Source organism: Quercus robur, chromosome 11 (genome assembly GCF_932294415.1).
Source record: "Quercus robur chromosome 11, dhQueRobu3.1, whole genome shotgun sequence".
Classification (NCBI taxonomy): domain Eukaryota; kingdom Viridiplantae; phylum Streptophyta; class Magnoliopsida; order Fagales; family Fagaceae; genus Quercus; species Quercus robur.
The window spans coordinates 42356308-42384161 of record NC_065544.1 but is presented as its reverse complement, the minus strand read 5'-3'; the positions used below and the strand labels follow the sequence as shown (position 1 = coordinate 42384161).

At 35.9% G+C, this 27854-nt stretch overlaps 2 protein-coding genes and 1 pseudogene across 2 annotated transcripts; 1 reads left to right on the top strand and 2 right to left on the bottom strand.

Moving 5' to 3' along the window:
• Positions 1 to 895: 895 nt before the first annotated feature.
• LOC126706391 (mitochondrial import receptor subunit TOM6 homolog) lies at positions 896 to 4413 on the bottom strand. Its single transcript, XM_050405808.1, has 2 exons — positions 4084 to 4413; positions 896 to 1141 (listed from the first exon to the last, which is right to left on the bottom strand). The coding sequence occupies exon 1, from the start codon at positions 4278 to 4280 to the stop codon at positions 4116 to 4118; it is 165 nt and encodes a 54-aa protein (XP_050261765.1). The 5' UTR covers positions 4281 to 4413; the 3' UTR covers positions 896 to 1141; positions 4084 to 4115.
• Positions 4414 to 8203: 3790 nt separating this feature from the next.
• Positions 8204 to 10350, top strand: LOC126706172 (RING-H2 finger protein ATL65). The gene has a single exon (XM_050405487.1). The coding sequence runs from the start codon at positions 8332 to 8334 to the stop codon at positions 9625 to 9627; it is 1296 nt and encodes a 431-aa protein (XP_050261444.1). The 5' UTR covers positions 8204 to 8331; the 3' UTR covers positions 9628 to 10350.
• Positions 10351 to 20258: 9908 nt separating this feature from the next.
• On the bottom strand, positions 20259 to 24872 carry LOC126705054 (uncharacterized; annotated as a pseudogene).
• Positions 24873 to 27854: the final 2982 nt, after the last annotated feature.

Here is a 27854-nt window from a genome sequence, read left to right as displayed (position 1 = left end):
CTGTATACAGCAAGGAACCTATCCAACTGCAATCTTTTCCATTTGTTTGGAAATTGTAAGTGGAGCCACAGCAAGGTTCACATTATTATATACCTAATAATACTGTTTACTTTTGACTTCTATTTCTCTATAATCCTTGCCGGCCTTTTTTGGAATTTGAAGCAATATTCTGCTCTTCCAAAGCCACAATCATCTTTTAGAGTCAAATAATTGTAAAAGGGCCCTCCCCAATATACATCATTAGATTATAATGTAACAAGACCACAGGCTTAGAATTAAGCTATTGAATGAAGCATATAACTGTAATGTCAAATAATTTAAAGAAACGCCCCACCTGGGGCCTCCTTGCTTTGTTTTTGTTATTAGGGCCGAGGCACTCTCTGCCTGTGTGGTTTTGTTTCTTGCTTAATAAAATTGCTGGTTCATCAAAAAAAAATAAAAAAAATTTAAGAAACGCCCCACATGATTTTCTTTTATCTGCTTCGCTGTGATATAAGCCAAATTGGCAGTTTGCTACAACCGCATCAAATTATAAAAATCAAATGAAAAAAGAATGGATCTATAGGGGGGAGAGAGAGAGTTTTAAAAGTAACTTTTGTTTCCAAAAGAAAAATCCATTTTACCTTATACACTTGGGAAAGATTAATTACCAATGAAATTTGGAAGTTCATGCAATTTTGAGAATCCCCTCTCCCCCCTCTTTCTTCTTGAGAAATACGTAACATCCTAGATGTTCACATTTCATTATGGTTGTAAATAAAACTGGCTGCCATGTGGGGATGAACCCCATTAGAGAAGATAATTAAACAGTATAACATCCCTGGGGTTGCAAATTTATGAACTGGTCCATGTGGGGATGAACCCTATTAGAGAACAAAATTAAACAGTATAAAGCTATAAAATCATGTCGACAAGTCAAATTATATATCCTGCTACCACCAATCCAATAACACATACAGCGATTGAAATTGAATCCATAAATAACATGAACCATAAATGTTAGATAAGCTTAAAGAAACGTGACCTAGTGCAAGGACACACTAGCCTCACAATATTCTAGGATAAAACCAAAAAGAGAGGAAAAATAAATAAATGCTCACTATTGCCTCCCCATTCCAAATCAATTCTTTTCCCAGGCATACTGCAAACAAGAAAGGAATAAAGAAATGTTAGATGATCAATTGCTGAAAAATAGAAAAAAGAATTAATTCACAGATTATTTAAACAAAACTGCATATGCCAAAATAGTTAATTACAAACACTTTGAAGCTCAAATCATGATGCACAAGTTGTAAAATCTTACTAAGCCATGATTAATGAAATTTCTGCAGAATATGAGCTAGTGAGATGATGGGCTTCAAGTCGAGATTCACACCATCATCACCCTCTAACTTAAACAAAAGAAATCCTGGATAAAAAAAAGGTGGCCGGATCGCATTAACATATCATAGTTATTAATGGTGTCAGTTTGTGGTTCTGCTTGGGAGGATATTAGAGCCTAAGGGCAGCAAGTTAAATGGAGACTGGAGATTGGTCTGGTTGTCAGGCCACATTCCCAGACATGCATTTTTTATCAATTGGTTGATTATTCGAAATCAAATTACTTCAAATGAAAGAATGGCTAAGTGGGGCTTCAATGGAGATCTACTGCGTCTATTCTGCAGGATAAGAATTGAGTCTAGAGAGCAACTTTTTTTATTGCTCCTCATCAGCCATTCTTAGAAGGTGCTTGTATGCCATAAGGGTGGGATGCTGGGAAGCTAAGGTTCAGTGAGCTGCAGATATGCTAAATGGCCGTAATTTCAAAAGCACCATTGCTAGGAACAATCATTAATGATGTCAATTATAGATTGCAGCAAAAGAAGAAGATAAAAAGAACTAACAAGAACAGAGTGTTCTGTTGTATATGGAGGGTGGAGATCCCTTGTTGTTGATCTTGATGGTTTTAAGTTTTAACTTTGTTTCTGTTTTTAAGTTGCTCCATTTTGCCATGATGATCCTTTCCTTGTGTCTGAAATCGTACCAGAGTTCAAATTAGACAAGGGCCAGGTTTCCATATGATCAGTTCAACCAACAGATTGTCTGTTAAACCATTTTTTAATTAATTAATTATTTAATGTATATATATACACACATACTTAAAAGCAATGTATAATAAAAAGATTTCATATAGTTCATCCAAAAAAGCATATTTTGGAACAAAATCATTTAGTAGCTCGGTAGTGTTGCACTTAAACAGTCAAATATAAGTTCTCAAATTCGAGTCTCATTAGTTGCAAATAATTTTTTGTAAAGATGTCAGTTTATTTTGGTTTAAGGATAAAGTCAATCGATTGTCTCATAAAAATCATCAGTTCATCAGTTTAGGGCTGTTTTGGGGTGGGGTTGGGGGGAAGATGAGCATATGAGAGTTGTAAAGTACTGATCTCATTGGCCTCCTTACCAACAATCAGGGAATGCAACTCAAGACACCAATGACTCTCTTGATGCTATATTTGTTCAAAAAGATGCAGCTAGTACTACAGTAATATAGCTTCAACATTTGTGAAAATCTCTTAAAATGCTATCAGTAGCCAAGAATTTACAACCACCAAAGCAAATTTACAAGGGCAGCAATGTTTTCCTTGACAATATAGTAATTTTTTTTTTTTTTTTTTTTTGTATAGGTAACAATATAGAAAAATTAGAGCAAGGAAAGAAGATCTTGATTCTTGCCACAAAAATTATGGAGCAGCAAAAATAATGAGTATCATCCTAGACTACAAAAAACATGGAATTAAGGAGCAGAAAATAATGCACATTTTTATGCATAAACACGTATCATTTTTGTAATTTTTTTTGAGTGAGTTCATGTTAGTGAGTTGTGACTATCAATTTTACATCAGCCATCAACCTTCCAGAACCCACCAAACAGGTTTAGGATCACTCACGTAAACATAGGGCATTAAACATGAGAAACCATCATTATTCTCCTTTTTTTTTTTTTGTTTGGGGGGTGGGGGGTGTTGTTCAAACACCAGACACCAAGATTTTAGATTATATTGGAGTGATGAAACACCTCTTAAAAATGGATAAAAAACATACAGAGTTTCCAAAGGAGGAAAGATGAAAAAAAAAAAAAAAAGGTGTTTCTGAAAGGCAGATTAAAGTACACATATAAGAGATAATAAAAGAGGCTATCTCAAAGGTAAGTCCAGAAAATTTTAGATATCATAATAGTATGAAATTATATTTGTCTATTGTAGTCTTGCCAAATAGACTTCCAAATTGGGAACTAGAGAAACATGAGTGGCTTTTTTGGAGTCATGCACAGGGCAAATCCTTTATTATATGTTAAGAGAAGGTCCTTTAAACAAAAAGATATATGTCTCTGGTTTGTCTTCCATGTTCCATCACCTGCCCAAACTATACGTTTATATATTTTCAATTTTTCTACAGATTATATGTTCTGAAGTCATTTCTATCAGTCATCAAGACTCATGATGAAAACTGCTACATGCTAGTCTCAAGATCAACACATGCAAACTACTCCTAGAAGATAATTAAAAAACTAATTGTCTTCAGCATTTATATTGCCCCAAATATATAAAATTCATACTCAATTTTGTGATAAATCAAGGTGTGGTCTTATTCTCTCTACTCTCATAATTCAATCGGCTCAATAGGCAGTACGCCCACATGAAATCAAACAATGCATTTAAGTTCCATACATTAAAAATATCAAAATAAAGCAATGCTTCTAATGAAATATAGACTGATAATAACACAATACAAACACCCTGATAGCCACAAAGTCTTCCATGGTTATCAAACAAATCTAAAACATCATGGTTTACACACAAACAGAGACTGAATCACACAAAACTTACAAATATCAGAACTTTAACCGCAACCAGAGAACACCCAGTTTCCATTACAGTCTAAAAACCATAAAACTCGAACACCCACAAAAAATCACAGAAAATTTATATTAAATCAAACCAGATTAATCACATAACTGACAAATTTATCAACTTTAACCACAAACAACGAATACCCACCTAAAAATTAAATTTAAAAAAAGACCCAAATTGAAATTATTACCTCTCCATAGTGAAACTCATAGAGGAGGGGATCTAGAGCTCGAGCTTGAGCTCATCTTTCTCACCAGATAGATAGTGAAGGATATAGGGAGCGACTCGGATCATAGCGACCCAAGCCCCGAACATCGCCACGTGGCTCTTTAGCTGCTTAAGAGCCACAGCCTTGTCTGGCTTCCGCATGAACATTCCTGGAAACATGGTTTTTCTCTCTGACTGTTTTTTTCTTTCTCGGAAAATCAAAGGGGTCAGAAAGATTTCCAAAGCTAAAACTAAAACCCTAGTCTTTGTTTCCAATGTATATATAATGCTATCGATCTCTCTGATTTTTTTCAAAGGGGTTTTAGACTTTTAGTCGATTTGGGGTTTTAGGCAATGGGGGTTGGGCTTCTTTAGTTTTTGGACTGGAAGTTCTAACTAAGTCCTTTTTGGTTTTATGGGCCCAAAAGAAATCTAGAATTGCGCCACAACCTATTATAAACAACTAGTCACACATAAAAAAAATCTTTGATTTTGGGATTTATATAGTAATGTTATTGTTACAAACTATTTTAAATATAATATAGCTCTAACACAATAAAATTACGTTAAAATACATTTTGAATAATACTACAATTATAAATTATTTTATAACATTATTTTTTTATTTACCAATAACTACTCATCATATTAACAATTTATAAAAAAAAATATGTAAAATATTTTGTGGTTTTAGCATTTTCCATACAATTTACATCCTATAAGTTTGAATCAGTTTTAAATCTTATGTTCCATCACATTCTTGTTGATAACCTATCCAAAAAATAAAATTGATTTTTCTCTCTATGAAAATGACTGAATAGTAAATAATTGGGGAGGGGGTTAATCAAATCAAATCTATCAAATCTAATCAATTATTTTGGTCATACCTATAAGATTAAAAGTCTTGAACTTTTAACATTTGGTCGGTTTCTATCAATTATTTTGGTCATACCTATAAGTAATGTTGTGTACAATAAATAGTAATGTTACTGTCACAAACTATTTTATAATATTTTTAAAAACTATTGAAGTGGAAAATTTTTATTGATTTTTATCTGGACCCACCACTAACATTACTTTTTTAATTACCAACAATCACTTGTTACATCAACAGTTTGTAAAAAATATTTATAAAATATAATATGATTCTAGCACAAAAAAATTACGTTGAAATACATTTTGAGTAATACTACAATTATAAACTATTTTATAACATCACTTTTTTATTTAGCAATAACCACTCATTATATCAACAATTTGTAAAAAAAAAAATATGTAAAATATTTTTGTGGCTTTAGCATTTTCCATACATTTTACATCCTATAAGTTTGAATCAGTTTTAAATCTCATGTTCCATCACATTCTTGTTGATAACATATCCAAAAAATAAAATTGATTTTTCTCTCTATGAAAATGACTGAATAGTAAATAACTGGGGAGGGGTTAATCAAATCAAATCTATCAAATCTAATCAATTATTTTGGTCATACCTATAAGATTAAAAGTCTTGAACTTTTAACATTTGGTTGGTTTCTATCAAGAATGAGATAGGCGAGTGCTTGATGAGCTTTGGTCATATTTTATTTTTTATTTGTTATTTGTTATTTATTCAAGAAAAAAAAATCGAGTTGAGCTTAAAAGGGATATATGTATTTATAAAAAAAGAAAAGGCATATATGTGTGAGAATATAGTATAATATAATAAAGCATACCTGCTACCATTGTTGGTCAAGTGATTTGTAAAGAAAAGTCCACTGCAAATTAGTGTATTAATTTGAATTCTTCTAGTACTTAGAAAACCTTTAGATTGTGAACACAAGCTCATTTTGCTAGAAAGGCCCAATTTTAACGCTGGTTTCCTTTTAAACTCTTTTCATAATTTTTTTTTTTTTTTTTTTTTGGGGTAGTTGTTCACTAAAGTAGGTTTCCTCACATACCTGTTCATAAATATACTCCTAATAGAATGAGATTTTGTCTTTTACTTTTATTATAATAATTAATTGAAAAAAAAATCTAAATATATAATAAATAAATAATTAGGCTAAACTTAGAATAGCCTAACATTATATATGTTCAAAAGTCATATGAATGCTTGCTAAATCTCTTTATTATTGTTTTGTTGACATTATTGTATTAACTGCCATTTATGAATTGGAATAGAATTACACTATTACAGGGAAAGAGATAAATGTTTTTTTTTTTAAAAGATAAATAGAATTCTATTTTAATATAATCTAGGTGTATATGTGTGTAAAGTTTCTTTTTAGAGAATTAAACCTCAGTCCTTGCTCCTGCACCTTACAATTATACTTATGGAATGACCATCAGGCCAAAGGTACGCGATACTAAAGAGCTTTATGTTGATTTGGCATGTGTATTGAGTCTTGAATTCATGCTGAGAGATTATGCAATTAAGGACATTCCCTTCTCGTAATATTATGGAATACACAGTGAAGTATTGCCATTCTTATTCCAAGATAAAGCTTACAAAGATCGAAGAGCAAGTGTGGCAAGGAATATGTAGCAAATTAGCATCTAGTGAGAAGAGAGTGAACTGTGGATAAGCTTGTGTAATGGTAGGTGTTATTGTGTATTGTGTCAGCATCTTAGATGTATGTATCAGAGCTTGTGTCTTGTACGTATCTTGGAGTGATGTTTGTATGCTTGAGTGCTAATAATCATATAAGAAAGACCATATTACAATACGTGTGGAAAATGAGATACCATTGTATTAATCTTTTATTATAGAGATATAAAGTTGTTAGCTTTGTTACATTTTGTAATCTTCCATTCTTCCTAGTGTGGATTTAAATACATGCTAATAGTATCTCTCATCTTTAATAATTAAGATCATATCTCATTTCCATCTCTCTTGCATGTGTGTGTTTGTTTCTCAAAAATAAAAATAAAAAAATAAAAAGAACATATCTCCATTTTTCCTTGCCCCTCTTTCTTTAAAAAGATAATTTGGGTGGTAAATTCATTGACATGAAACGTAACATAAACCCAAATTTCCTAAATTCAATTTACCACATTTTCAATACATAAAGTTTACAAGGTTCTTATATACGATGGATGAATAATCCAACAAAAAGTTAAGACATCACTTTCTTTCTCATTTTCTTATTATTGTTTTAAAGAAGACCTTTCCAATTAATTTTTTTTTTTTTTCCCCTGAGATGAAGACCGTTCCAATTAAAAACAAGCCTATAGTAATTTTTAGCATTGACAAGGGCTTGTCAATATTGAGAGGATGACTCTGAGACCATTATCGAAGCTCTTAAAGATAAATCTTTCACCCATGTCGGTCACCTAATCCAAGTTGTAAATAGAAGCTTGCAGTAACTCATTAGTTTATTTTGGTGTTTCCAACCAAGATTTCTAAGCTTAAATTTGTAACTATTGAATTTATTTTTAAAAAAATCAATATGATTGAGCTGTCTTTATCAGATCACACCAGGCCATTAGCCCCCAAGAACTTGACTATACAACTTTTGACTTGTACATTGCACAATGACTGCATTATGATGGTAAAATATATTAAATGAGAAATTTAATGCCAATGAGGAAATAATGGTACCATGAATCCCAATATAAGAAATGCAAATAAATCACCTCTGCACATACAATTGTATGAAAGAGTCCAACCTGGCATCAGCTTCGTGGAAGATCCCCACTATTATTGTGGGTCACCACATTTTCAATCTCCCAAAAAATCCACACTAAAACCTGAAAATTCCATACCCTTTCTTTTACTAAAAAACTCCATAGTCCATAGTTAGCACCAAAGCCATTCCAAACCACGTTCCCACTACTACATGCAAAAAAGTAAACAAAGCATAATAGCATATAATATTTGACCCTAATCAGCCACGTGCTTCTCACGGGATGTGTTCTTAAATTCTGACATAAATGTGATTTTGTCCGCACTAGATCAAACCTCCCAAAAAATATATATATAGTACCACTAAAATAAAATCGCAGAGCCAATTAAAGTATGCCACGTAATATCTTTGGTAAAAAAAAATTGTATTTTTTTATGTGGTTCCCGCTGTGACTATAAATTCACCAATGTTGACGTGTCGTCCTCAATACGAACTTGTTCAGTCAACGCACTAAGCATTAAACCCTTTCTCTTTCTCTCTCTCTCTTTTCCTCCATTAAACCCCATTTTTTCACAAAGACTCAGAAAACACATACACAGAGAGAAGTGAGAGAATTATCAACGATCATGATGATGGTTCCAGCTGAGTCTCCGATCAACGGATATGGTTTTGACAGCTCATTGGCTCCAACTCCAACTCCAACTCCAACTCCAACTCCATCTTCATCTCCATCTCCTTCCTTCGCCAGCAGTAGCATCATTACTTCGGTGCAACAAGCATCACCACCGTCCAGATTACCCGTCCAATTCAGCCCGCCGTTTATCGCCATGGTAGTCATAGTCGCCACCGCTTTTCTCATCGTGACCTACTCAAGACTCATCTCCCGCCACGTCATCCCTCCGATCCTCCGTGTCCTCCGCCGCTACAAACGGTGGCGCCGTCGCCGACGTGGAGCTCGGTCGTACCTGCCGTCGTCTTCCGGAGACTTGGATTCTCTGCCTTTCGACTCGCCGTTTTTCGAGACGTCCGATGGATTCCACGTGTGCTCGCCGTACGGGCTCGATGAGACGGTGATCAAGACGATTCCTCTAGCTCTGTACTACACCACGAAACCGTACCGTGAACGCCGTGACTGTGCGGTTTGCTTGTTGGAATTCGAGGACGACGATTACGTCCGCACGCTTCCGGTGTGTTCGCATGCTTTTCACGTTGATTGCATCGATGTCTGGTTGAGGTCTCATGCTAACTGTCCTCTCTGCCGCGCCGGGATATTCCGTCCGGAGTCTCCTTTCGTTCCGGTCATGGCCGCCAGGATCAGACCAAGCCTCGACGACTCGATCTTTCGGAGCTTCGGCGAGAGGCTCGAGAGCGAAACTTTCCCGGACTCTCGCCGCGGATCCCTCTCTGAAATCACTCCGTGCATCGAAGAACAATCTCCGATGAGAAACCACATCAACAACAACAACAACAGCAGTCACAATAACTACTCCGAAGAGAGATTTAACGGAAGAGATTTCATGTTGAAGCGGTCGTACTCGTTCGGATTCGAACGGAATTTAGCGTCGGAGAGGATGGTGATGGAGCCGGCGACGACGTCACCATGGCGGTACAGAAGAGGAAACTTCTGGAGCAAACGGCCATCGCCGTTCGGATCCATAACAAAACCTAGAGTTTTCTCATTCCGCTACTATAGAGGAATGAAATCGCCGTTTTTCCGACGAAGAGGATTCTTTCCTCTGTCGGAAAGATTCGCCGGCAACGGCATCGGAGGCGGATCGTCAAGAAGAACGAAATCAATGACGAGCCCGATGTTCATGAGGTCGTCGGCGGCCGTCGCCGGAGCAGCAGCGTTCTCATCAAGCCGGTTACGATGTGGAGATCCCGAGGCGCTACTGTCACCGGAGAGATTCAACAGGAGGTAAGATTAACAGAAACAATAACAGACCAAAGAGCGGGAAAAAATACACGTGGAGGGACGAGATTGAGCGAACGACGAGGAACGGACGGTCGGTGATGGGGGGTGCGATGACTTTGAAAGCAAATATTAAAAAATAGTATATGGTGGTATTTAGTGTGGGAGAATGGGAATGGGGTCAGGGTGGTATTAATGGGAAGGGGGTCGCATGCTGAAAGAGGCGTTTAATGCGACGGTCTGGCAATTTGTAGTGCCCTCATTAATTGGTGTGGTTGAGACTTGAGACTTGTGAGAGAGAGCGCATTTATTGTTAAAATTGACGAGAGCTAAGGCTAGGCTGAGACCTAATCTCTTTCACACACACACATTTTTTTAGTCACTCAACACTCTCTGGAAAGTGCTTTCTTCTCTCTTCTTTCCTCTGGTCCATTGTGGGGTGAAAGACGTTAATTAAGAAGGGGGGGAGCTCATAAATGTGAGAGAGAGGAGGAGGGTTTATGGGTTTTTTTTTTTTTTTTTTTGGGGATTGGCTCTATTTGTAGACACAAACTTGTGGTTTTTGTATTTGGAGCTACCGACAGAGATCCCATGTGGAGATGACATAATGCATCTGTGAGCACAGTGTCACTCACACACTCTATTGTCCACCTGGTATAAGTATAAACAACTGGTCCTTATAGTGATTTAACATATTGAATACACAAGTAGGTTTACTTCTAATTTTCCCCAAGTTGAACAAATTTTGAGTCTGATCAATTTTTTTTATTATCTTTCCTAATGTTGCATTTCATATTCCACATATGTTAGCTATGTAAAGACTTTGAAATTGTGCATTAAAAAGCTTCAAGAAATGGACAGGATGGTGCCTTAGATTTTTTTTTTTTTTTTTTTTTTTTTTTTAAGAAGGAAAACGACAATCATTTGTAAAAATGTTATAAACTAGCTTGTACTTGCCATCGAATATGAGCTTGGAAGTGCCATTTGTGTTGGAATCATCCTTCAGGCTTCACGTTCCTGGGTGGCCCAATGTACCTTTTCAAGAACCAACATCCCCTGGTTGGGCCAATGGCCAACCTAAAGATTAAATGGGCCTACTCCAGCCCAGCAATATTCTGTTCGACTGTTGGTATAATCCAGTACAACGCTGGCACAACCCCCCAAAAAATGCGAATATTTAAAGGAGCCAGTAAACATAAACATACAATGTAAAAAGCTAGAGGATTTGAATTTTATCTTTTTCATTATCATCAACATATTTATCTTTTTATCTTATGTTCTTAGTCTTACCGTGAAATAATGTAGTATTAGTTAGAATAGACTCCTCCAATGAGCTTGTTGTTATGTTAAGTTGGGACCTCTTTGGCATGTACTTGAATGGTGTCGTCTGTTTTATTTTTACTTGAGTTCAAATTTAATCTGGACCTGGTGGAAGAGCATTAGTTTACACTTATACACCGTTTGATAAGAATTCACCATATCAACATTTTGCTAAAAATTAACACAATTTATAACACATAATATATTATTATTATTAACGGAGACATAAAATGGTGTGGTGCTTGCTCGTGTTCTCGTTTGGTATTGCTCCATTCTTGGATGGATTACGACACAATTTCCCCACTCACAAAAATTATTTGTTATGAATATTAAAGTAAAAATTCCAGGCTTGACTGCATTTACTCTCATGTGCCATGAAAGAGAAAGGTGAAATTGATTTCAAATACATGGACAAACCACATGCTGCTTTAATAAATTAAAAATTCGATAACTCAAAGAAAATACATATAGACTATTGCACGAGTATATATAGTCTATCGCACACACTCAATTATTTGGTATGGTATTAAAACATATGCATGCCAATTTATATTACTAATTAGTAACAAGTGAGATTTTGAATTTAATTCATGAGCAATTCCACTGATATCCTTTAGTATTCTTAATAACGTTATCTACGAAATAGAGTTCAAATCCCCTGATGAATTATAAATATTAAAAAATAATTCATAAATAGAGATACAGTTAAAGAAAAATGCAAAATACTTTCATTACATAGCGTACAAAGTAGATAGATTAATAAGTGTTTGACGTAGTTGGTGTGGAACTTGTATTAATAAACATGTCCTAATCAATAAACACATTGAAAATAAATGCCCTGAAAAGTTGCTTCATTATTATTACAATGGACCTTAATATATGTCCTAATCAATAAATACGTTGAAAATAAATGCCCCGAAAAGTTACTTCATTATTATTACAATGGACCTTAATATCGTGAATATATAATAATTAATTCTCTTAGTGTCGTTGTACTTGCACGGTACAATACACACGCATACACAATGTGTGTATGTGTATATATATACATATATATAAGTTTCTACTTACCTAGTAACTAATAAGTAATAGACGGTACACATTCATGGTATTATGAAAAAAGCTAATAAATTTGAATCAAATCTCTCTATATTTTGTAGATTCTAATTAACTCAATTAGTAAAATTTCTAATAGAAACGGATGTTATAAGTTGAAACTCTTTTAAAAAAAAACTTTTTTTTTTAATATTTTAGAGGTTTAGATGAATGAATTTGCATGAAAATATAATTAATATTAAATTAGAGTATAATTGAAAGGACATTTAAGATGAAATTGGAGTTCATTTAAAATCTAAAGACACCTGGCAAGTTGGCATCAAAATTATAAGGCAATTATAAGGACACTTGGCACAAATTTGAAGTTTTAATTAGAATATATTTTTTGGAATATTAATCGAACTTTCTCTCAACTTCAACTTCAACTTTAATATAATATATGTAATTAAAATTACTTTTGGTTGTTTTACAGAAACATGGACTTACAATAAATTGAGTCTCTTGCTTAGAATATCTCTAACCCCCTCCCTTTAAATTGAAAGGTGGAAGTTATAGTCTCAACGATTGAGTGATGTGTGTGCATATGATAAAAATGCAACTGAATGACCCTTGATCTTTTCATAAGACCTTCGTCACGATTCTTCAAGAAGATTGTGTCATTGTGTGAATTCTTTGATCATGATTTCTTGGCTAATTAACAAGTTTTTTTTTTTTTTTTTTTTCTTTGAAAGATTTCTAGGTTAACATGTTGCTCATGAATCTCAGGTTTCTTTTATAAGCATTTTTTTGTAATGATTTTACTTTTAAGGTATGGATGGCATTGATATTTTGATTATATAACATAAATTGATCATTAATTTGCAAAAGACCAACCTTTAAGTTAGGGGAGACGGTGTCCAACACCTTACCGTCTTGTAACTTGATCTCCAATCTTAGATCATAATATCTATGATAAAATAGACTCTCAACGCAATTTAGTTTAAATTTATTTGATTTAAGATAATTTCCAATAATTTTTAATGGTGTAAAACAAATTAGTATAGCGACATGTTCGATAATCAAAGCTGTACCACACCGAAACATCATGCTTAGACATGCAAACCACTCATACTCAGCATAAATATTAGATTAAGATATTTTTCTTCCTATCATTTTGATAGGCCTAAATGAAATAAAAGGTCAAGAGCATAGTACCAATACTACAATGTTAGGCATTATTGCGCAGCAAAAATTGTTTAATTATGGTTGGCTTTGGTAACGTGCTTGTGTTGAAAAGCACTCAAAAAAAAACAAAATTCAAAATCACTTTCATATTTTGAAGGTATTGTCAAATTTTGCAATCATATTTAGGTGGTGCACCCATCAGTCATCACCACACACACACTAATGGATTTTCACACATTAATTTCAAATTTGCTTCTCCAAATGTCAAAAACAAAGACAAATTTGTAAGCTTTGATTTGTGCATGAGGTTTTCTAGAAAAAAAATAAAATAAAATAAAAAATAAAAAATAAAAAATTAGTGCTAAGTGCTAACATATATTGGACTACAAAGACATATACTTCAATATACGAAGAATTATGATTGTCATACCCAACTTTCATACAAGCAATATCTGGTTGTTTGAGTGGAAGCCACCAATTTTTCAATAACCTGTTATACAAGTAACTACAAAAAGTCCCACCGAATCAAAATCTTAATTAGATTTTATCATTTTATGTGAATTTGTTGCTCTATTTTAAAATATTTGTTCTAACATAAACTTGTACCCGAAACCCTATTGTTAATGGGTAATAGGGTTGTGGGCTTTGTTTGCTTGTATAGCGCACATATTTATACTACACACTTTGCTTCCTATATAAAGACACTCATGTATTTTATTCTCTGAGAAATACAGTATATTCATTCAGTATTTCAAACATGATATCAAAGCCACTGCTCTAATTTTCTTATGTCTTGTAGTCTTGTCTTTGTCGGTATTTTCTGCTGCCTCAACTTCTCCAGTCAGTAAGCCCTTTCAGTGCCCTCTCCCGACTACTCCGCCGCCATCAGAGGTCCTCAGGGTTGAATCTCTTCTTCCAGAAGCTCCTTCTCTGCCTCCAAGACCACTACCATCGTTGGATCTATCACTTCTGACCTCCAATTACGACACGAGACATATCATCGTGTATATCGTCAACTGATCTACTTAACGCAGCCGAAAACTTCTACATCGGAGCTCCCGTGCACCCTCACGCCCCGCCCAAAGTTTCGGCGAGTTGATCCACGTGCCTCACGCGCCATTGGGTTACCTGCTGACGTCATCACTACCACGTCAGCATCCACATAAGCCCTAGCTAACATCATCCTCTACGTCATTGCTTATGTCATCGCGACGTCAGCACCCAATTAGCAGCTTACGTTAGAAAAACAGTCAACTGCTTACATCATCTTGCTGACCTCATTACAGTGAGTTCGTTGACTGCACTGTTGACCGTTGACTTTGACTTTGAACGTTGACTTTTTGCAGTCCAAGTGCTCCCTATCTAGTTTTTCGCGTAGATTTCATTTTTGCAGACCATTTTTGCATATTTTACTTCTAAATGAAGAATAAGGACAAGTCTTATTTTTATTGTAACGATTATTGCTGACAATCTAACAAACGTTTTTGCAATTTTTACAAACGTCTTGGCCATAATATTGAGACTTGCTATCAACGCAATAAATTAACTATTTCCATTTCTGCTGCTATTGTTGCTAACACCGAGAGTATCCAACCAATGGCTCCCATCTCCGCAAAGTCTAAGTCTTCTAGATTTACTATCACCATTTCCACAGTTGACCTTTAAAACATTCATCTGGTATGTCTCCTTCCTCTTGGCTTATGGATTCTACTTGTTGCAATCACATGACACCTCACCCATCCTTATTTTCTCAACTTGAACCTACACCACACTGTGAGAGACCGCACCCCCGACCCCCTTTTATAGGATGTTGGGCCAAACGCACGTGAATGGGTGGAGTCATGTTATTGCCTCTCAAAATGGAGGTTTGACTAGTTATATTTTCCCCTTTAGATTAAGGGGTTTACAATGGAGTCGCAACTTATTTAATTATTGGAAAAATAAGAAAACCATAATTGAAAATTTTCTCATTTTATTAATTTGAAATTGAATTTACATTGATCATAGGAAAATTACATGGCTTTGGTCCTAGATACAATCTAAGATAAAGTACATGACTTTGTTTCCTAGTTATAATTTAGAAATTGAAAATTACATGGATAAGCATTTGATTTACTAACCCTTGATCTAAGCTCGGAAGCTATGTTACAAGGTGGGAAGGTGTTAGGCACCCACCTTACCCGGTGAAACCAGTCTTCTAGATTATGGTGATCAACATTCATATCACATCATCCAATATGTTATCAATCAATTTGCATGTTGAATTTAAAGTGTGTGCATTTGATAAACCCTAATTCAATTTATTAAGCATTTCATTTGGATTGAAAAATAAATTCTAGTGAATATATGTGGATAGTGATATCCTAGATTCAAGGATTTGAAAGAATCATTAAACAAACATATTTTTCATATTTTTGATATGGATTTAAGATCAAGACTAGTGTTTATGCATGAACATGTGATGAATAATTAAGAATATGTGAAGAACACATAACAACATTTAAAAACATTCAAACATATTCAAGAGAATTTAAATAGTTACTATCATGTTTTAATCCTAAATTCTCATCATGGCAACACAAAAACAAGTTAGGGAAAGAGATTATACATTTATGCAAGATCCATATGGTGGAGGAGGAAACTCTTGGTAGAGGTCCTAGGTGTGGAAGATAAGAAGAGCTAGGAGAGGGAGAGTGAGTCTTACTCAATACTTTGAGTCTCAAGAAAACCAAGATATGACAAGATTACTCAATTTCACTAGAACTCAAGAGAAGAGAAAAGAGGGGGGCTTTTTGTGTCTTGGAATGAAGGAGATGGGGGTTCATATAGTAGTAATTGAGAAAATATGAATGGAAAACCATTTAATGAGGGTTGACAAAGAATCATGAATCTAGACCTCATTTTAGCCTTTGGGAAAATATGGTGCATTAAATGGAAAGATTTGTGGGAGTGAGGAGCAAGGCAAAATTTGGTTTTCCCGTAGTTGTTATAATAGCCTGTAATAGCCTGTAAAGCCAATTTCGAAAAATCATATCTGACTTGATTCTAATCTGAATTTTCTCGTTCTTGTACTCAAATTGAAGCCCCGGATGTCTAGTTTCTGGGAAAATTAACCTCATTCACAGATTCAAAATATTCTAAGAGATATGGATGAAATGGTGAGCAGAGGTCATTTGTTAGAAAATGGTTTCAACACAATTAACATTAATAGGTTCCAAATTAGCTCCTAATTAACATTAAATGGCTCAAATCACTCCCATTTCAGACTTAATTAGTTCCAAATTTACTCTAATTAAAAGATAATTGCACAAATTACTCATTGAATAATTAATGTTTAACTATCTAGTTAATTAGGTATGTGCAACCCTACCATAAAATGTAGTTCTAACCAATCAAATTATGACACATCATCGATCTCAAATTGATTATACTTATAACCAATTGAAATCAATTATTCATAATCACATATAGTCGAACTTAATTTGTGATGATGCATCTTAGCCATTAAAACTTAATTTGATAATAACTTTCAGTCTGGTGGTCTGATTCGGGCTTATGACTAGTCGATTTGATCGTTACAACATCAAAATCATTTTGGTGAAATGAGAGTAAGGATCTAATGACCAGAATCAAGATGCATATTTTCAAGGTGAAATTACCCTTTTACCCTTCATGTGAGGTTAAATGCAGGTTGCAAAATAGGGTGTCAACACACACCCTCTTAATATTCGCATAGCTAATAGTTCCACATTGTTTGGTCATAATATAGGTTCTATCTCGACCTCCAACCTCTCAATTCCTGGGGTCTTTAATGTTCCTAACCTCTCTTACAATTTATTTTCTATGGGACAATTAGTTGAGTTGGGTTATCGCATAACCTTTGATTATTCTGAATGTATTATGCAAGATCTGAGGGTGGGATAGGAACTTGGGATTGGTCCCCAAGTTGGGCGTATGTTTCTCGTGGGCAACCTTCGTCTTCCACTTGTTGCTCTTATTTTTGTTGCTGTTGCAATTTCCTCTATTCCTTCCCTTGCACTTTAGCATGCCCGACTTGGTCACTCATCTTTCTCTCGAGTACAACACTTGGCTTCTAGAGGTTTGTTAGGTTTAGTGTCCATAGAAAACTTTGATTGTGTTTCATGTCAGTTAGGAAAACAACTAGCTTTGTATTTCAACACTAGTGAATTAATGTCTACTAATATCTTTGACCTAATTCATTCTGATGTTTGGGAGTCTTCCTCTGTCTCTAGTATTGGTGGATCTCGATATTTTGTTGTCTTTGTTGATGATTATTCTCGCTATAGCTGGCTTTTTGATATGAAACACCGTTCACAATTATTGCAAGTATATTCTAATTTTGCAAAAATGGTTGAAACTCAATTTTCCAAACGTATCAAAATTTTTCGATCTAATAATGACCTTGAATACACTCAATATGTTTTCCAAGTTATTTTGCATTCCTATAGCACTATTCATCAACTAACTTGTCCAGGTACCTCTCAGTAAAATGGTAGAGCCAAACGAAAACTTCGTCATATTCTTAACACTGTTCGTGCTCTCCTTCTCTCTGCCAAAGTTTCTGCTCCTTTTTAGGGCGAATCTACTCTTCATGCTGTTTATACTATTAATCGCATTTCCAGTCTTGTTATCCAAAATCAAACTCCTTATGAACACCTTTTTGGGTCACATCCAGACTATTACTACCTTCACTCCTTCAGTTCTGCTTGTTTCGTTCTTCTTCAGCCACGTGAGTATGACAAACTTAAGCTTCGGTCTAGACTTCGTTGTTTTTTTGGCTATGGTGAAACTCAAAAGGGGTATCGGTGTTATGATCTTGTCTATCATCGTCTTCGTATCTCTTGCAATGTTGTCTTTTGGGAACATCGCACTTTTATCGAGCTCTCTCACTTTCGTGCCTCCCTATCTACCTCTCATATCTTAGATTTTTTTTCCAGATGAGCCATATATTCCTTCTATAGTTACTCATGATCCTCTTATAGACTTTTCTGTCCAACCATCTGATATTTTTTATGCCTCCCCTCAATCACCCTCTAATGAATAGGTGGAAGATAAGCCACCCAACCCTAAACTTGGGTCCCCTACTCTTGTTTCACTTGAAGATCTTGTACAAGATATTCCACTTCGTCACTCAACTCGGCTAAGATCTATTCTTGCACATTTACTTGATTATCAGTATTATACTGTCTTGCTACACTGCACGAGCCTCACACCTATCGTGAGGCCTCCATTGACTCTTTATGACAGATTGCAATGAAAAAGGAACTTGATGCATTATCTAGAAACCATACTTAGGATTTGGTGACCCTCCCCCTTGGGAAATCTGTGGTTGGTTGCAAGTGAGTCTACAAGATCAAGACTCGCTCTAATGGGTCTATTGAGCGATATAAAGCTCGTCTTGTTGCAAAAAATTTTACACAGAAGTATAGGATTGATTATGAAGAGACCTTTACTTTGATTGCTCATATCTCATCTGTTCATGCCCTCTTAACTGTTGCTGTTGCCAGTAAATGGAACATTTTTTCAAATGGATGTCAAAAATACCTTCCTTAATGGGGATTTAAGTGATGAAGTTTATATGCGACCTCCTCCTGATCTCTTTATTGAATCAAATAAGGTTTGTCACCTTTAACGTACTCTTAATGGCCTTAAACAAGCTCCAAGAGCTTTGTTTGTGAAGTTCAGCTCCACTATCTTTCGCTTGGGTTACACTGTCAGTCTTTGTGATTCTACCTTATTTCTTCGTCGCACTGACAAAGGCACCATTTTGCTTCTCCTATATGTGGATGATATGATTATAACTGGTGATGACCATAGTGGCATTCAAGAACTCAAGAATTTTCTCAGTCAGTAGTTTGAGATGAAAGATCTTAGACATCCCAGCTACTTCTTAGGTCTTGAAATTATTCATTCCATAGATGGTCTTTGTATTACTCAGGCCAAGTATACTTCTGAACTTTTGTCTTGAGCTGGACTCACTGATAGCAAGATTGTTGATACTCCAATTGAATTTAAAGCTTATCTGACTCCCTCGGGGGGGAAACCATTGTCTAATCCCTCTTTTTACAGACGATTGGTTGGCAACTTAGTTTATCTCACTATCACCCGTCTAGACATTTCCTATGTTATTCACCAGGTGAGCCAGTATTTGTCTGCTCCATGATCAACTCACTATGCTGCTGTTCTGCGCATTCTTCGATACCTGAAGGGTACTCTCTTCCATGACCTTTTCTACTCTGCTCAATCTTTTCTTGTTCTCTATGCATTCTCTGATGCTAATTAGGCAGGAGATTTTACTGATCGTAAGTCCACCATTGGTTATTGCTTTCTTCTTGGTTCTTCTCTGATTTCTTGGCGAAGTAAGAAACAAACCCTTATGGCCCACTCCAGTACTAAAGTAGAATATCGTGCCCTTGTTGATACCACATTTTAGCTCCTTTGACTACGATGGCTTCTTAAGGACTTAGGTGTGTTCACATCTTCTGCTACTCTTCTTTATTGCAATAATCAGAGTGTCATTCATATTACTCACAATGATGTCTTCCATGAACGGACTAAACACATTAAGATCGATTGTCATTTTATCCGTTATCATCTTGTCCATGGTTGATGTGAACTCCGTCAAGAATAACGAGACCCAACAACGAAAGTGAACCCAAAATTGTTCTATGGACAAATTCAAATGGGAGACCTCGACTCGTTGTTTATGACAAACAAGAACCTCGGTATAAGGAAGACGCCACAAACAGTGGTGGAAACTCCATTTGATAAGTCGAGATGAACGCCACAGGAATTCCCGATAAGTTCGAGTAGTTCTTCAAAGAACTAAAGAGAATAAACCTCACAAGTTTTATCAATAATATCTGAAAAACGTTTATAGACTTAGACGACTATTTAAGAGCTCCTTAAAACTTGACAGACAAGAAAATATATTCTAAAATAACTCCTAATTGATACCTAACCATATTAGGAATAAATTTTGACCTAAAAATCATTAAATGCACCTAAAAACAAGGAAATAAATCACCTAAACCTAGAATAACGTTTTTTACATAGACCCAAAATATTTCATGCCAATTCTTAGCCTTGACCGGATCCTTGTAGAACTTGAATCAAGTTGACGATTTTTTGTTGCCCACGTGAATCATGCTCAATGGGCCTCCACGAATTTGCTTGAGCCCATAACTCTTGAATGAGTCCGTTAAGTACATCCTTGAACTTCTTTGCTTGTACTCTCATAACCGGCCCAATTGGTACTTGAACGAGATCCTTCGAAGCGGTGCCTTGATCTCCATCATTCCCCTCCTCTTGAAAAGGATTTGCCCTCAAATCATCACCTACATCAAAAGGACTCAAATCAGTAACATTAAAAGTGGCACTTACATCGTACTTACCAAGTAAATGTAGCTTGTAAGCATTGTCATTGATACGCTCGAGGACTTGGAAGGGACCATCTCCTCTTGGGAGCAATTTGGAACATCTTTTCGTCGGGAATCTTTCTTTTCTCATATGCAGCCAAATCCAATCTCCGGGTTCAAAAACCAGTTTGCGACATCCCTTATTGGCCTGTGTGGCATATTGCTCCGTTCTTCGCTCAATGTTGAGTCTTGCTTTCTCATGAATCTGCTTCACAAAGTCAGCTTTCTTTTTTCCATCTAAATTAACGTGCTCCGTCAAAGGTAAAGGAGATAAATCCAATGGAGTTAAAGGATTAAACCCATACACAATTTCAAATGGTGAAAATTTGGTAGCAGAATGAACAGCTCTATTATATGCAAACTCAACATGTGGTAAACATTCTTCCCATGTTTTGATGTTCTTTCTAATGATTGCCTTCAATAGAGTAGACAAAGTCCTATTTACTATTTCAGTTTGACCATCAGTTTGTAGATGACAAGTAGTGGAAAACAATAGCTTAGTACCTAGCTTACACCACAAAGTCTTTCAAATATAGCTCAAGAACTTTGCATCTCTATCCGAAACAATTGTCCTAGGCATGCCATGTAATCTCACAATCTCTCTAAAGAACAAATCAACAACATGTGAAGCGTCATCCATTTTGTGACATGGAATAAAATGTGCCATTTTAGAAAATCTATCCATGACCACAAAAATTGAATCTCTTCCACGTTTAGTCCTAGGCAATCTTAACACAAAATCCATTGAAATATCGATCCAAGGCTCACTAGGAATTGGTAAAGGAGTATACAAACCGTTGGGTTGCACTTTGGATTTAGTTTGTCTACATGTGACACATCTACCACAAATCCGTTCGACATCTCGTTTCATGTGAAGCCAATAGAAGTGTTCCTGCAAAATAGCTAAAGTCTTTGCAACTCCAAAATGTCTCATTAATCCCCCACCATGTGATTCCTGCACTAATAACTCCCTTATAGAACAATTAGGCACGCATAGCTTATTTTCTCGAAATAGGAATCCATCAAGCTTAAAGAACTTACCAGAGGCGATTTTCTCACAAGCTCGATATTCCTCACAAAATTCGTGGTCTTCAACATATAATTCTTTAATGTGTTCAAAACCAAGCAATTTTGCATCAAGTGTGGCGAGTAAGGCATACCTGCGAGAAAGTGCATCGGCGACTACATTCTCCTTACCTTGCTTGTACTGAATGACGTATGGAAACGTCTCTATGAACTCCACCCATCGTGCATGCCTTTTGTTTAGCTTGTGTTGGCCCTTTAAGTGTTTCAAGGACTCATGATCGATGTGAATTATGAACTCCTTAGGCCATAGGTAGTGCTGCCACGTCTCTAAAGCCCGAACCAATGCATACAACTCCTTGTCATAAGTTGGGTAGTTTAAGGCTGCTCCGCTGAGTTTCTCGCTGAAGTAAGCAATTGGTCGTCCTTCTTGCATAAGAATGACTCCTATACCAATACCTGAAGCATCACATTCAATTTCAAATGTTTTAGAAAAGTTGGGCAAAGACAACAAAGGTGCGTTAGTCAACTTCTCTTTGATTAATTGAAATGTCTTCTCTTGTTCTTCTCCCCACCGAAATCCATCGTTCTTCTTGATCACTTCGGTAAGCAGTGCGGCTAAGCTACTGAAGTCCTTCACAAACCGCCGGTAGAAACTAGCAAGTCCATGAAAACTACAAACATTACCTACACTTGTGGGACTCGGCCAATCTTGGATTGCACGTACCTTCTCTTCATCAACCTATATACCTTGTGCACTAACAACAAATCCCAAAAATACAAGCTTATCAGTGAAAAAAGTGCACTTCTTTAAATTAGCAAACAACCTTTATTTCCTTAACACATCTAAAACGGATTTCAAATGTACTACATGATCGTTTATGTTTTTGTTATAAATGAGTATATCATCAAAATAGACAACAACAAATCTGCCTATAAATGCACGCAAAACATGGTTCATAAGTCTCATAAAGGTGCTCGGAGTATTAGTCAAACCAAAAAGCATAACTAACTATTCATACAAACCATATTTTGTTTTAAATGCAGTTTTCCATTCATCTCCTTCTTTTATCCTAATTTGATAATAACCACTTTTTAAATCAATCTTAGAAAATATGCAAGAACCATGCAGCTCATCTAACATATCATCTAAGCGTGGGATAGGATGATGATACTTTACCGTTATGTTGTTGATGGCTTGGCAATCAATGCACATTCTCCACGTCCCATCCTTCTTAGGTACAAGTAAGACCGGAACTGCACATGGGCTCATGCTCTCCCTCACATGCCCTTTCTCCAACAATTCACTTACCTGCCGTTGAAGCTCCTTTGTCTCCTCGGGATTGCTCCTATAAGTTGGTCGGTTTGGAATGGTTGCACCGGGAACAAAATCAATTTGATGTTCAATTCCTCGGATTGGAGGTAACCCATGTGGTGTTTCCTCGGGGAAGACATCCTCGTACTCCTGCAAAAGAGAAACAAGGCAAAGCAAGGTCAAGTTCGTTAGTGTTTAAAAGTGCCTCTTTATACAAAAGTACAATCATCGGCTTATTTGAAAACATTGCTCACTTGATCTCACTCACTTTTGCATAGAAATTCTTTTTTTTTTTCTCTTTGATTTTCTCTCAAGGGCCGAACTTTGATTTTCTTTTTCTCCCTCATTTTTCTCGGTCTCTCTCTGATTTTCACTCTTTTTCTTTTGCTCACTCTCTTTCTTTTGATCACTCTCCTTTTGTAATCTTACTTGATCCTCGTATACTTGCTGCGGTGTCAATGGTACAAGAGTGATTGATCCTTGATTAAGTACAAAAGAGTACTTGTTCGTAAAGCCATCATACTTCACTTGCCTATCGAACTGCCATGGACGCCCTAGCAATAAGTGTCCTGCTTGCATCGGTACTACATCACACAACACTTCATCTTCGTATTTACCGATTCGAAATGCAACTAACACTTGCTTGTTCACCTTGATCTCACCACTATCATTTAGCCATTGCAACTTGTACGGTCTAGGATGCTTTACCATGGGCAATCCCAATTTCTCCACCATAATTGTGCTTGCAACATTATTACAACTACCACCATCAATAATCACACTACATACCTTGTCTTTAACGTAGCACCTAGTGTGAAAGATGTTCTCCCGCTGTATTTCATCAACTCCTTTTGCTTGCAAGCTCAATGCTCTCCTCGCTACCAATGTCAATGCGCCAAGGGCTAAATACTCCTCCTTAGAAATATCTTCTAATGGTGGCATGTCGTCGGTGTCGGAATCTTCATCATCGGTCACAATTTCACGATTGGCTTGCAACACCATGACTTGCTTGTTTGGACATTGACTTGCTATGTGGCCCCTGCCTTGACATCTAAAACATTTAATATCACAATTCCTAGAGGTAGAGGCTTCGGTTTTACCTTGAGGAACATAGCTGGTGGTCGAGGACTTGGGCTCGAGTTTGGGCGTTTATGACTTGTCCAGCGGCTTAGCATGACTCGATTTCCAAGAGGTAGAACTAGAGTTATGGCTTGCACGTGTCCCATTCCCTCTCTTGAGTTGTTGTTCCACTTTGATAGCCATATGCACCATATCTTCCAATTCCACATAATGCTGCATCTCTACCTTATCATGGATCTCCCGGTTTAAGCCAAGCAAAAATCTAGCCATTGTAGCCTCCCGATCCTTCTCTACATTAGCGCAGATCATAGCAATCTCCATCTCCTTGTAGTAGTCCTCTACGTTTCGACTCCCTTGTCTAAGACCTTGTAGCTTTTTGTACAACTCTCGGTAGTAGTAACTTGGAACGAATCGCTTTCTCATCACTACTTTCATCTCCTCCCATGTGTCTATTGGGTGTTCTCTATTCCGCCTCCTGTTTATCACAAGCTGATCCCACCAAGTAATAGCATATTCAGAAAATTCAATCACGGCTAATTTTACCTTCTTTGTCTCGGAGTAATTGTGGCAATCAAACACGAACTCCATCTTTTTCTCCCACTCAAGATATGCCTCAGGATCAGACCTACCTTGAAATGACAGAATCTTCATCTTAATACCACCCAAGTTGTTATCTTCGCGATTCCTAACTTCTCTAAATCTTCCTCCAGGTCTCCTATTGCTAACAATGGAATCCCGATCTTCTTCTTCATCAAAACCAGACCCATAACGCTCTTCATCCTCCTCCCTCGGTGGAACTCTTTCCCTTCTACGCAAATTACGACCGTTTTGTGGTTGCTCCTCACGTCTATTCTCCATCTAATCTATCCGTTTGTGAACCTGCGCCATCTCCATCTTCATCACACGCCTCATCTCACTCATCATGGCCTCCAAAAACATTTTCGGATCAGCCAATTTTGTATCATCTTCGGCAATGCTCTTACCACTATCGTGAGACATGATTGCTGCAAAACAAAGGTTAGAAGAAAAAAAAAAAAAAAAAAAAAAAAAAAAAAAAAAAAAAAAAAAAAGGAACCTCACGAATCACTCCCTTATGTGTTTACACTCAAGAATGTGGATCACTCTCCACTCGTGTTCCACTCAAAATAATATGGCTTTTACCCTTTGATGTTCTCACCACTCTTACCTTTTTCCACTCGATAATTCTCTTTCAGTTATTTTAAAACTAAACAAACAACTCAAAATTTCCAGCAACAATTCACCAAGAACTAATCAAGGAATCTCAGATTTGAACGTAAGGAATATGGAAATTTTCAGATTAGAATTAGAAGGAATATGGCAATTTTGGAATTTTGGAAGCACAGAATAGTGAAATTTTTATTTTTATTTTTATTTTTTTTGTTCGGACTCCTTTCTGTCTTCTTCTTCGAGTCTCTCTCTTCTTCTTCTTTTTTTTTTTAATTTTTTTTTTATATGATCAGCAACTAGCTTTTGAGAATAATGAAATAAGATTTCGAAATAACTAAGAGATGTGAGACCAAACCAATAGTTTAGACATCAACAAGACAAACAAAGATTGAACAGATAGGGTAAAGGAAATTCGGCTAAGAAGAGATAAATATGTTAAAGGATAGGCAAACCTGAACTAGAAACCTTGCTCTAATACCAAATGATGTGAACCCCGTCAAGAATAACGAGACCCAACAACGAAAGGGAACCCAAGATCGTTCTATGGACAGATTCAAATGGGAGACCTCGACCCGTTGTTTATGACAAACAAGAACCTCGGTATAAGGAAGACGCCACAAACGGTGGTGGAAACTCCATTTGATAAGTCGAGATAAATGACTCGGGAATTCCCGATAAGTTCGAGTAGTTCTTCAAAGAACCAAAGAGAATAAACCTCACAAGTTTTATCAATAATATCTGAAAAACGTTTGCAGACTTAGACGACTATTTAAGGGCTCCTTAAAACTTGACAGACAAGAAAATATATTCTAAAATAACTCCTAATTGATACCTAACCATATTAGGAATAAAGTTTGATCTAAAAAGCATTAAATGCACCTAAAAACAAGGAAATAAATCACATAAACCTAGAATAACGTTTTTTACATAGACCCAAAATATTTCATGCCAATTCTTAGCCTTGACCGGATCCTTGTAGAACTTGAATCAAGTTGACGATTTTTTGTTGCCCACGTGGATCATGCTCAATAGGCCTCCACGAATTTGCTTGAGCCCATAACTCTTGGATGAGTCCGTTAAGTACATCCTTGAACTTCTTTGCTTGTGCTCTTGTAACCGGCCCAATTGGTACTTGAACGAGATCCTTCGAAGCGGTGCCTTGATCTCCATCAATGGTGCTCTTAAGATGTTTTCAATCTCCTCTAAAGATTAACTTGCAGATATCTTCACCAAGTCACATCTTAAGAGACGCCTTCGTGCTTTGGTTGACAACCTCAAGTTGGCCTCACACCCACCTTGAGTTTGAGGGGGGTTGTTAATGTGTAATAGGGCTATGGGCTTTAGGCCTACCTTGTTTACTTGCATAACACACATACTTGTACTATACACTTTACCTCCTATATAAAGGCACTCATGTATTTTATTCTCTAAGAAATACAATACATTCATTCAGTATTTCTAACATCTATATTGTAAAATTTGGAAATCTTAGACAATGAACTCCAAGTTATTTGACATCTCTTAATGTCTCTAATGAAAACATTCATGATTTGAATCATCCTCTCCCCCTATTGAAATGTATATATACCAAAAAAAAAAATGGGAACCTTAGTTATTTACTTTGAATATTTCTCATAAATTTTCTTATTAGCAATGTCATCTCTAAATATCTTAAAGCCATATAAATTGCTCATGATTTTTACAATGATATTCTTTGAGTAATAATTATTACACATTAGTGTGTACAGAGTATGTGCGCCACATCAGTTGAAATCGTGTCTTAAAGACACGATTTCAGTTAAATTGTGAAATCGTGCTTTAGAAATGTAATTTTCAAGTTTGTGCACACAAATGTGTATGGAACTAGTCATGTTATGTATTTAACAAACATTAACGATTCGATAGATTGTATTATATTTTCATCTAGAACATTATATTAGAAAGTCAAGTGGGTCTCAGTCTAGCCCATGCAAAGCCCAGACCAAAACTGAACCTCCACCTTCAGACTCAAAGCACTTGCCAACAGTGCAGAAGTGATGGTAGACTGGTAGTAGCTAGCATGTATTATTTGCATGGCCTTCAAAGGATCCGTAACTTCTTACTACATTGTCATACTGGGACATTTATGCAGACATTATACTAGCTTAGTGTGATAATTGATAATGCTACATATATTGGACTAGAGTTGCTTTGGTGTTTACTTTTCATTATTTTCAAAACCATCCTATTTAATTTGAATTGATTTCCCAAAAGAACAAATTAAGGACCCAAAAAAATATTTTAACGAAAAACTAAAAAAATCTCTTAAATATATATTTTAATCACAAACCACACAATTTATCGATAATCATACTGTTAATATATATATATATATATATATTTTTAATAAAGCTATAACCATATTAACACAGTGTAGGAGGAAACTAGTCTACTCTATTGTTATTATGTTATTGTTGTTGTCATTGTTTTTACTTTTCTTCTAGATAAGCTAGTTTTGAAGTTATATATTTATTTATCAAAATAACTTTACCTATTATTATTGTATTTAAATTCTACATCAGAAAACCGTGAAGTTAGAAGAAACCCTTTTGTTTTTTCTTCTAAGAAAAATAGAACTTTAATGTGATATAGATATATAAAACATTTTCTATT